The sequence below is a fragment of the Balaenoptera physalus genome (assembly GCF_965194825.1).
Source record: "Balaenoptera physalus genome assembly, chromosome: 21".
Lineage (NCBI taxonomy): Eukaryota > Metazoa > Chordata > Mammalia > Artiodactyla > Balaenopteridae > Balaenoptera > Balaenoptera physalus.
Window position 1 is genome coordinate 11,714,293 of NC_138902.1, and position 12,507 is coordinate 11,726,799.

At 34.8% G+C, this 12,507-nt stretch overlaps 1 protein-coding gene across 1 annotated transcript in view; it reads left to right on the forward strand.

Moving 5' to 3' along the window:
* The window catches only part of KAT6A (lysine acetyltransferase 6A), a 108,759-nt gene that overhangs the window by 77,018 nt on the left and 19,234 nt on the right, over positions 1–12,507 (forward strand). The window contains exon 9 of the mRNA XM_082444303.1: positions 2,309–2,424. Within this exon, the coding sequence (XP_082300429.1) occupies positions 2,309–2,424 (116 nt within the window). The remainder of the gene's footprint in view (positions 1–2,308; positions 2,425–12,507) is intronic.

A 12,507-nucleotide genomic window follows, 5' to 3' on the forward strand; every position in this document is an offset into this window, starting at 1 on the left:
TCTGGTTTTACATAGACCCTCCTCGTGGCGGCGATGTGCAGACAGTTGTCCTGGGCCTGGGTGTCCACTTTTGCGTTGGGCATCCACCTGGAGGAGCGCCGGGCAGCGGATGGGAAAGCTCTCACACAACAGGCGGTGCCACAGCAGGTGCATGGTCTCATCTTTCGTGTTTCCTGTTTGATCCTTGACTCAGGAAGTTAAATTTGGTTTCTGATATTGGTTATTCTGATATTTTCTGTACTACTATTCTTGTTGTTTTGAGCTGTGAAGATAGGCTAAAAGATACTACTTTATGAATTAGAATACATGATTCTGGAATGTAGTTTAAAGAACGGTGTGTTTAAACTCTTTTGCAGAGTTCTATTTTGGTTTTCAGAAATGAAAAAAATCTTATTTTAACCCTGTCTTGTGTTTTTCATTTTGATTTTTGCCTTTGGAAGAGCCTCAGTACTCCTTGGTGTCATAACACAGTTTATCCAACTAATAGATGTTTGTCTTTTGTTTTGAGGTGTCTGAGGAAGAGGTGAGGTTTCACCTGGCTTGTGTTCCAGCATGAAACCTGAGACAAGTCCCTTGGCCTTTTGGTTAGAAAGACCAGAGAGAGCTCTCAGATGAGTTGTGGTGCAAAGCCTTCTTCCTCAAATGAATTTATACGAAAAGTGAATAAAAACCTCTGATTTTTTTAAGTTTTGTTAGAATGTGTGTGTGTGTGTGTGTGTGTGTGTGTGTGTGTGTGTGTGTGTGTGTGTGTGTGTGTGTGTGTGTGTGTGTTGTCACGAGCTCCATCAAGAGACTTTAGTAATCTCGCAGTGGTTTTTAAAGCATGAAGTTGAAGGATAATTTTGGTTGCTCGTTTGAAGAGTTATTAATACTCGTGTTTGATTAGGCTAAATTCTAGCTCCTTTTTTAAAAAAAAGTCAGTTAATGTTTATAGAATATCCATAATAAATACATATGCATATATATTATATGTTATATGCATAACACACACGGGGGCATACCTTGTTTTATTGCACTTCACTTTATTGTGCTTCACAGACAGTTAGGTTTTTACAGATTGAAGGCTGTGGCAGCTCTGAGTTGAGCAAGTGTATCAGCACCACTTTTCCAGCAGCATTTGTTCACTTTGTGCCTCTGTCACATTTTGGTAATTTTTGCAATATTTCAGACTTTTTCGTTATTATTATATTTGTTCTCGTGATCTGTTATGGTGACTTGCTAAGGCTCAGATAATGGCTAGCGTTTTTTAGCAGTAAAGTATTTTTAAATTAAGGTATGTCCATTGTTTTTTTTAGACATAATGCTATTGCAAACTTAATAGACTAGAGTGTAGTGTAAGTACTTTTATATGCACTGGGAGACCAAAAAATTCGTGTGACTTGCGATATTCACTTTGTTGCTGTGGTCTGGAGCCGAATCCACAGTATCTCCGAGGTATGCCTGTATACATGTATACATATATGAATCTGGCTATATTGGGTGCAGGGCAAATCAAATTCCCCTTGGATTTAAGGTGTTAAAACCTGATCCTTGTAGTCATTAGCATTGGCTTATATTTGAACTGCTGCTGTGGAAGTCCTAAACGCTTTACAAGTTATTCTTTTTTTTAAGATAGTGTAGTTCAGGTTATTGCAGGGATGGGGGTATAGAAATTATTTTAATTATAAACAGAAGATAGATAAAAAGGGATAAAAGTATGTGTTTAACAGAGTATTACTTTCTTTGGTTAAACCTATGAAAGCCACTAAGAAGGGAATTTTAGGGGCAGTGTAAAATGAAGACTCTTACTTGTTTTGTCATATTCCTTAATACCTATTTTCACAGACTGGAGGATGATTCCTTTCTGTACGTGCTCACGTGTTTAGTAGGTCATTGCTGTTGCTGTCAGTTGGGACACTATACATGTGATCTCGGCCAGTGGGCAGCAAGCACTCCTCCCCACCCCTGACTTTATATCCCCAAGTGCTGGCAGGGTCTCTTTAACAACTAAGTGATTAAGGAGTGAGTTTAGTTGAGGATATTCACAGTATTATTAAATGTGGAAACTGCAATGTCACCAGCTGCATTTGGTTCTAAGAGATTTATTAGCATTTTTATTCTTCATTTGGATGCTCTATTTAAAGAATAGTACAGCTTATTTCAAAACTTATTAGCTTGTTCCTGGCTTTTAAAATTTTCCTGTGGAATCCTGAGAAGGCGACACTTAGATTCAGATGGGTTTTTTTTTTTGTTTTCTTGGTTTTGTCATCTGTCTGAGTGTATTTAATTTAGCTAACTTACGTAATTAATGTATTTTCTCACTGCACAGAAAGTTGGAGTGACCGGTCCCCCTGATCCGCAAGTCCGCTGTCCCTCTGTTATTGAGTTTGGGAAGTATGAAATCCACACCTGGTACTCTTCTCCATATCCTCAAGAATACTCAAGGTATGTTTTAAGAAACCATTTACCTTCCGTTCTTAGATTCATAGAACTTCAGCACTAGAAGGGATCTTGGAGACATTGTAGTGCAGTTCATGTTTTTACATTTGAAAAAACTGGTTGGTTTTAAATGTCCATAATAGCAGCATACTTTGGCAGCCACTTAATCTCAGTTGGCTTTAGATTTTCTTTGCTGTATTCTGTCCAAAAGCTATTACTTAAGATTGGAAACCTGACACATTGTCAGAATGAAAGGGGAACATTTCTTGTTTATGAGAAATTTGCCTTCATACCTCACACTAAGAATTTTTTTAAAAGGGAGATTCTTATTTTTAACTATAAATAAAGTTTCACTGAGTAGCCTTTTATTTAAATTTTTATAATTTAACAAACTTAGTAAATGATTTGTTTTCCCAGGAATAATTGGACAAATATTACATATAAATGGCTTGGGTTTCTAGATATAAAAACTGGTCAGTCACCAGCTTTTTGGGATAAGGCAGCATGCCAGATTTGTTTCATGACTCAACTCTGACATTTATAAGCTACATAACCTTAAGTTACCCAGCTACTTGGTACCTCAGTTTCCTCATCTGTAAAATAGAGATAACAGTAGTTCTTACTTCATGAGGTTTATTATGAACATTAAATGAGTTGAAATATGTAAGTCACTTCAAAATGGTGAGTGCCCAGTAATGTCAGTTATTATTACTTTTTTCTTTTAGGGTTGAAATTAAAATAGTTAAAATAAGATTTGGTCAAAAAATTAAATACTGGCCTACCATTTGAAGTACGGCAGTCATATTAATTCTTTCTTTAATCCATAAGCTACATATGCCTCAGTTTCCCATTTAGCAGAGTGTTGTTAGGAATAATAAATTACGGTGCTCTGTGGGTTAAACACGTATTCAAAGTACTCATTATATAACTTCTTACCTATCTAGTGACATGGTTTGTCTAAAATGTTAGCCAAAATAATTATACTGACAGTGATTTATTTAGTGCTTTATAGTATACACAGTGCTTTAATATGGGTTATTTCTAAGAAGCTGGGAATAGGCCAGTATAATTGTTAAAAAACTAGAACTCAGTATCTTTTTAAACTTTTTCTTTCTATGTAACTTAATAACTTGCTTGTCTGGTTTCCAAGTCTAACAGAAATAGAAAAATAAGAATGAGAATGTTCTTACAGACCTGGACCTCAGTGACCAAAAGAAAAAGAGAGAGAGAGAGAGAGACAAAGCTAAACTCAAGGAAACTAACATAAAGCTCATGAAACACAGCAAACTGAGACCCATTTACTGTAGGGTCAGTTAGCCCCAAACTCTGTGGTAGATCTTTAAGGCAGCATTCTGTTTATTTCATGGAAGAACAACAATCTGAGTTTGTTAAAAAGATTAAATTATATTTATATATTATTTTATGTGTATATATTAAAAGAGGGAAGGAAATTCCTCAACTACCTACAGAACACAGGTATTCAGTGCAATTTCCTCCTCAGGAGTTCTGGATAGCCAGGATATTGTGTGATCAAGAACAACAAAGTTGAGGAATTAATTCCTTCATTAAAATAAATTATTTTAATAAATTATTATTTAAAGTAATAGTAATTTAAAATAAATTTAAAATAAATTAGTGCCTTTTTTAAGTGAGCTGTCCAAATCACAAGAGTGCTCCACTTAGAAAAGAAAGCTTGTTCAACACATGTGTCACCTGTTCCAGGGATTGTAGTGCAGAGATTGGAACCACAGGCACCTTCTTTCTTCCTCTCAAGGGGAGGAGAGGAACTCCATTTACTCAGGAATGGAGATAGAGAGAAGATGAGAATGGACCCAACCCATGAGGCTGTTGACTCATTAAAAATGTGCTTTTTGTTCTGATGAGGTTGTCACTAGAACGTGACTTCTTAATCAGCTTTGAGGGGATTAGTTATCAGTGAAAGAATGAACAGACATTGCCAGCAGAAAAATAAATAACCAGAAAAGTATAATAGGAATTGTAATAGAAAGCAGCAATAGGGTAAGAACTGTAAAATTCATCAACTTTCTTAAGTAGAATTTTAGACATTTTCTGTTCATTTCCTTATCCACCATTGTGGAGGGTTCCCTGAATTTTCCATCAGAAAATATTCTGTAATTTAATAAGCTCTTTAGTATTGATAATTATGATTTTTTTCTATCTATTCATAATTTTAAGTACATTGTTAGAAAACCACATATATCTATTTAAAATGAGTTTAGGCTTGTTTCACTTCTGAGTTCTTTTAAACTTGAGTTGACTATAATGTCTAGAGATCTTATGTTTTCCAAAAAATAAACCTGTATTTTTACTTTGTTAATGACTATTATTCTCTGCTAAATTACTTCAAATTATTTTCTTGTTGTTAAAGGTTTTAAACACTTTTTAAAAAATTCCAAATCCTAAAGCATGCAAAATAGGACAATTGGAGCAAAAACAAAAACGATCACAGGAGGAAAAATCTTTTGGGAAGTGGGATTATGCATTGTCTCCTATAATATTCAGATATTTGTGTGTGTAGTGTATGTTAAGTAATCTTGCATCCATGACTTAAAAAAAAAAAAAAAAAAATGAAACAACAACAATGAAGCAATAATGCTGCTTCATTTGGAGCAGTATGATTAAGTCTCAGATGTTGAAAAATAGAAACCAGAGTCTTAACCCTAGGTTTCTCCAACAGGGCCATGTGATGCACACACATGGAAGACAGGTCCATAGAGGGTCCTGCTCTGCCTTTAAAAACATGACATTGATGGGCTATAGGCAAGAGGAACTGTGATCATGGGATAGCCTCTACTCCTGAGCTGCTTAGTGCCTAGCTTCTTAATGACCTCTTTGCTGCAAGAGCATATTAAGATCCTAAGAAGGCAGATTCCCATATTATTGAGTAGCTTAGGAACCTTGCTCTACCTTTTTATCCTGTTCCTGACTTGATTTGATGCGTAGATTATGACAGCCCCAGTTACTAAAGAACAGCCTCCTTGAAGTCCTTGAATGACGATTAAATGATGACATAAAATGGATGAAAGAATAAAAATATTCATATTACTAATTATAAATAATAGCAGCTATAGTTACCATTCACTGAGCTTGCTACTGGACTAAACATCTCTGGAATAATTCTGTGAGGTGGATATTGCTTTCTTCGTTTTACAGCCTAGGACCCAGCAAACATATTCAAGACCGTACAGTTTATAAGCAGCAGAACCAGGATTTAATCCCACTTTTCTCTTACCATATAGCCATAACCTTTAACCTCTGTGCTTCACTACTCCATACAGCATTGATATCTAGATTGATCTTAGATGGCTTGTACCATAGTCTTTGACTTAAGTAGTATTTGATGTAATTTTTATTGTATTAAAATTTTACTACAAGTTGACCTATTATAAAAGTCACACAAACTGCTACTATCTTGGGCAATGTTCAAAAGCCAAGAAGGTATTGTAGGAATTTCTAGGAAGAATATTTGCATCATCCTAGAAGTAAGGGAACCAATAAGCTGCAGCCCAGTCCTGACTTCATAGACTGTGGTGTCCATGTAATGGGTGACTTTAAAATAAATGTCAAGTATGGGGGCTATACCGCATGATGCAGCTAATCACAGTGACCATACACCTACTTGATAGTCAAGGCCGAGGTGCTCTCAGGAAGAAGATGACAGAAAGCAGCACCCAGCAGTATTTTTTAGGGCAGGGAGTATTCATAATCTCAATAACTGCATTTCATTTCGTGTGATCTAATGTTTTTCCTATATGATAATATCTTTTCATTGAGAGAACTGCAGCCATTTGTACTATTACTAGAAGAAATGTTTTGTTTTTTCCTGGAGTTTTATTGGATGATTCCCTTTAGACTAACAGTGTCATCCCAGTAGACTTGGTTTTAATAAAGTAAGAGGCTTTTAAAATACAAAGGAGCGTAAGAGACTATGACAAACAACTGTATGCCAATCAAATGGACAACCTAGAAAAAATGGAAAAATTCCTAGAAATTTACAATCTCCCAAGGCTGAAGCAGGAAGAAATAGAAGATATGAACAGACCAATTCTCAGTAATGAAATTGAATCAGTAATAAAACAACTTCCAATAAACAAAACCCCAAGACCAGATGGCTTTATAGATGAATTCTACCAAACATTTAGTGAAGAGTTAACACCTGTCCTTCTCAAACTATTCCAAAAAACTGCAGAGGAAAGAATGCTTCTGAACTCATTCTATGAGGCCAGCATCACCCTGATACCAAAACCAGATAAAAATACCACAAGGAAAGAAAATTACAGGCCAGTATCACTGATGAACATAGATACAAAAATCCTCAACAAAATACTAGCAAACCAAATACAACAATACATTAAAATGATCATAAACAATGATCGTAAGCAATAATCAAGTGAGATATATCCCAGGGATTCAGAGGTTTTTCAGTATCTGCAAATCATTCGGTGTGATATATATACCACATTAGCAAATTGAAGGAGAAAAATGATATAATCATCTCAGTAGATGCAGAAAAAGCTTTTGACAAAATTCAACATCCATTTATGATAAAAACTCTCCAGAAAGTGGGCATAGAGGGAACATATCTCAACATAATAAAGGCCATATATGATAAGCCCACAGCTAATTTCATACTCATTTATGGAAAGCCAAAAGCATTTCCTCTCAGATCAGGAACAAGACAAGGGTGCCCACTCACCACTTTTATTCAACACAGTGTTGGAAGTCCAAGCTACAGCAGTCAGACAAGAAAAAGAAATAAAAGGAATCCCGATTGGAAGGGAAGAATTAAAACTGTCACTGTTTGTAGATAACATGCTACTATACATAGAAAATCCTAAAGATGCTGCAAAAAACTTCTAGAGCTCATCAATGAATTTGGTAAAGTTTCAGGATACAAAATTAATATACAGAAATCTGTTGCATTTCTGTACACTAACAGTGAACTATCAGAGAAATTAAGGAAACAGTCCCATTTACAGTTGCATCAAAAAGAATAAAATACCTAAGAATAAACCTACCTAAGGAGGTAAAAGACATGTACTCAGAAAACTATTAAGACATTGATGAAAGAAATTGAAAATGATACAAACAAATGGAAAGATATACTGTGTTCATGGATTAGAAGAATTATTATTGTTAAAAATGACCATATTACGCAAGGCAATCTGCCGATTCAGTGCAGTCCCTATCAAATTACTAATGGCATTTTTCATAGAACTAGAACAAAAATTTTAAAATTTGTGTAGAAACACAAAAGATCCTGAATAGCTAAAACAATCTTGAGAAGGTAAAACAGAGCTGGAGGCATCATGCTCCCTGACTTCAGACTATACTACAAATCTACAGTAATGAAAACAGTATGCTACTGGCACAAAAACAGACACACAGATCAATGGAACAGGATAGAAAGCCCAGAAATAAACCCACGCACTTATGGTCAATTAATCTATGACAAAGAAAGCAAGAATGTACAATGGGGAAAAGACAGTCTCTTCAGTAAATGATGGTGGGATGACTGGACAGCTACATGCAACAGAATGAAACTAGACAATTTTCTTAAACCATGCATAAAAATAAACTCAAAATGGTTTAAAGACCTAAAGATAAGACCTGAAACCATAAAACTTCTAGAAGAAAATATAGGTGGAACACTCTTTGACATAAATCACAGCAGTTTTTTTTAGGATCTGTCTCCTAAAGCAAAGGAAGCAAAAGCAAAAATAAACAAATGGAACCTAATTAAACTTAAAAGCTTTTGCCCAGCAAAGGAAACCACTGACGAAATGAAAAGACAACCTACTGAATGGGAGAAAATACTTGGAAATGATATGACCAATAAGAGGTTAATATCCAAAATATATAAACAGCTCATACAACTCAACATCAAACAAACAAACAAAAAAACCTCAAAACCAAGCTGATTAAAAAATGGGCAGAAGACCTGAATAGATCTTTTTCCAAAGAAGACATGCAGATGGCCAACAGGCATGTGAAAAGATGCTCAACATTGTAATCATTAGAGAAATGCAAATTAAAACCACAATGAGATATTACCTCATGCCTGTCAGAATGGCTGTCATCAAAAAATCTACAAATAACAAATGTTGGCGAGGATGTGGAGAATAGAGAACCATTGTACACTGTTGGTGGGAATTTAAATTTATGCAGTTACTGTGCAGAACAGTATGGAGGTTCCTCAGAAAACTAAAAATAGAACTACCATATGATCCAACAATTCCACTTCTGGGTATATATCCAAAGAAAACAAAAACATTAAAGCGAAAAGATATATGCACCTCAATGTTCATAGCAACATTGTTTACAATAGTGAAGACACAGAAGCAACCTAAGTGTCCATCAACAAATGAATGGATAAAGAAGATGTTATGTATATATAACATATTCTTTATGTATGTGTGTGTGTGTGTGTGTGTATATATGTACACATGACAAAGGAATACCACTCAGCCATAAAAAAGAATGAAATAATGCCATTTGTAGCAACATGGATGGACTTGGAGGGTATTATGCTTAGTAAATAAGTCAGACAAAAAAAATACTATATGATATCACTTATATGTGGGATCTAAAAAATAAAACAAACTAGTGGATGTAACAAAAAAGAAATAGACACACAGACACAGGGAACAAACTAGTGGTTACCAGTGGGGAGAGGGAAGGGGGAGGGGCAAGACAGTGGTGCAGATGAAGAGGTGCAAACTACTATGTATAAAATAAATAAGCTAAAATGACATATTGTACAGCACAGGGAACATAGCCAATATTTTAATAATAACTATAAATGGAGTATAACTTTTAAAAATTGTGAATAACTATGTTGTACACCTGGGACTTATTGTACATCAGCCATACCTCAATAAAAAAAAAGAAAGAAAAATAAGTAGGAGGCTTTAAAAATGTTTTCAGCAGGAAGTGATCTAGAATAAACTAGATCATATTATGCTTGCTTCTATTTTATTAGTTTTCACATAATAAGGCCCAGTGAAGTTTTTAAAAAAATAATCAATAAAATGCCATACATCTTGCTATTCCACGTAAACACCTTGAAGTTGGCATTTGTCATTATTGTAACCTGGAAAAGTCACTGGTTCTTTCTCTCTTCCCTCCCCCTCCCTCCTCTCCCCTCCTTCCCTTCCCCCTCCCCCTCTCTTCTCTTCCCTCCCTCCATCTCTCTGTCCCTTACTTTCTTTCGAAATTTCAAAAAGCTCAGAATTTTGTTTAGGTTTTTCAGATTCACATTTGTAGGAAATATTTATTTGTATTATTTAGCTGTCACACTGAACCTATACTCAAGGATTCTTCTATATCTTCATGTTGCAACAAGTTAAAATTGGTCATTGAGAATTTATTTTTTAAAGTATAGTTGATTTACAATATTGTATTAGTTTCAGGTGTACAGCAAAGTGATTCTGTTATATATATTTATATATATTATAAATAATTTGATATATATTAGATTATTTTCCATTATATCAGTAGGTTATTACAAGATAATGAATATAGTTCCCTGTGCTACACAGTAGATTCTTGTTGCTTATCTATTTTATATATAGTTTATATCTGTTAATCCCATACTCCTAATTTATCCCTTCCACCCTCCCTTTCCCCTTCGGTAACCATAAGTTTGTTTTCTGTGTTTGTGAATCTGTTTCTGTTTTGTATGTAGATTCATTTGTATTTGTTTTTAGACTCCACATATAAATGATACCATAAAATATTTGTCTTTCCCTGTCTGACTTCACTTAGTATGATATTCTCTAGGTCCATGCATGTTGCTGCAGATGACAATAGTTCGTTCTTCATGGCTGAGTAATATTCCATTGTATGTATATGGGTGTGTATGTATATGTACCACATCTTCTGTTGATGTGCACTTGGGTTGCTTCCATGTCTGGGCTATTGTAAATAGTGCTGCTATGAACATCGAGGTTCATGTATCTTTTCAGAGAGTTTTTGTCTTTTCTAGATATAACTCATTGAGAATTTAGAACAGGTAAAGAATAGGTAAGTAGTAGAGTAGTTGCAGGGAGGAGGATGCCATTAAGTACATTTATAGGGAGAACCTCATTCCTTCACCTTCCTTTGAAGAAGAAATTGTTCAAAATCCAAGATATTCAGAAAGACAAGGCTGGCAGTTGTGGGTCATCTTTGAGACTCAGTACATTTAGTGCCCACATAACATGATGAAGTATACAACTGGGGCCATTTCATTTTGAGGTTTTTTTAGTTCTGGTGGTAAAGAAGGAAAAAGCTATTTATCCTGCTGTCGTTCCTTCTCTGAGTAGTTTGAGGCAACATGCAAAGGAAATAAGCAGAGTGGCCTAGGAAGCCTTTCTTTTCTATGCTCTTGGCTCCTGCTTCTTTTATTTATAATGTCAGTCATTATTTGTTTCACTCAGTACTTTATTTTGGAATGGCTTTTTTTTGTACTAATGATATAATTTTGGGTTGTTTGAGTTTGACTAACATTAGATATTATTTTTGTGTTACATATTGTAGACATTTAGAAATACTGTATACCACAGCAGTTCCATGGAAGCTTTTAGTGTGCTGAATGGCAGTTTTAAAACTAAGATGTGGGATTGTAGAGAAGGAATTAATACACATTGTGAATCCCCAAGGGAGAAGAAAAAATTAATCACATGCCTTTTCCCACTTTACTTGAGCATGAAACACTTAAGTGTATACAGAACTAGTGTTCCATAATACACCTGGGAAAGGCTTTAGTTGAATGTTAGATGTTTTCAGATAAATATGCTTCAAAAGCTGCTTCTAAAGTAGAACTTGAAAAAATAGTTATGGTCTTCACACATGAACAAAGCAAACATTTTTGTACATTAATCTACTTTTTCTTTAATTCCAGATTAATCTTTTTAAAGCATAGCTATCTAAATTGATGGCAACTAAATTAATGAGGTTGTTTTTTTTTTTAATTTCCTTCAGCCTCAGTACTTATTTATATGAGGGAAGATACAGTATTTTATTTGGATTATATTCTTTGTCATCATATCATCCAGTATTTTCACATATGCAGTTTTCATTGTAGGGTCAGATCTTAGCTTACCAAGGCGTGCTTACCGGTTGTGGACACAGTTCAGGATGCACGGAAGCCTCCGTGCTGAGGCTACATGGGGTGTATATTTTATAATAGAGAGCCGTGGGGGGTCTTCTCAGTTCAGACTAAAATGCATATAAAAGCCACTGGTTTTTAGTTTTAGGTTATGTTCCTTCTGTTACTTTATGAACTGATCTCATCACTTTGTTGCCTAGCTCCTCATAAAAGGGACATTATAAGGAAGAAATCCTGTTAAACTACGGCTAATATAGCAATAATAATAGCTAACAGTCTTGCTAATAGCAATAGCAAGACTAATAGCTAATAGTCTTGCTGTTAGCAATACGGCTAATAGCAAGACTGTTGAATAAATATAAATGATATGACTATAACGGAGAATATGTGAATGAATAAATTGAAATTTTATTTCACCTTGAAAAATAGACTTTTGAGTTGCAGGATTTCATGTGATATTTAACTAGAGAGAAAGCCAGAATTTCACTGGTGGAAAGAAGGAGGTAGTGTAGTATGTCCTAACTTGAAAAAAACATATTATAATTTTATACTTAAAAAGATATACAAAATCTGCTTTTATAATACCTACTATATGTCCATCTTACTCAGCACTCTGTACCTAGTGTACCTAGCACAGGGGCCTGATAGTCAGTATTCAATAAATGTTCATTTTCTGAAATTAATGAGTGAATGATCAAATAAAGGAAGAAAGAATATAGAGCGTAACAAAATCTTCTTCACTTATTGGTGTGTTCTTAAGGTAGACTTTACTTTTTACTTACTGGAGATTATCAAGGAGTAGAGAAGGTGAGATTTTCATGTCTGTCCCGTGGGTAACTTAAAAAGACTGCAAAGTATTAGTCTAATAGGAAGAGTACTGAATTGGGTGAATTGATTCTCACCCCTGCCTTCTTGCCGTTAATTAGTTGGATCCTGTTATTCAACTTAGTTTTATCTTTAGTTTTTGTTTTTCCTTT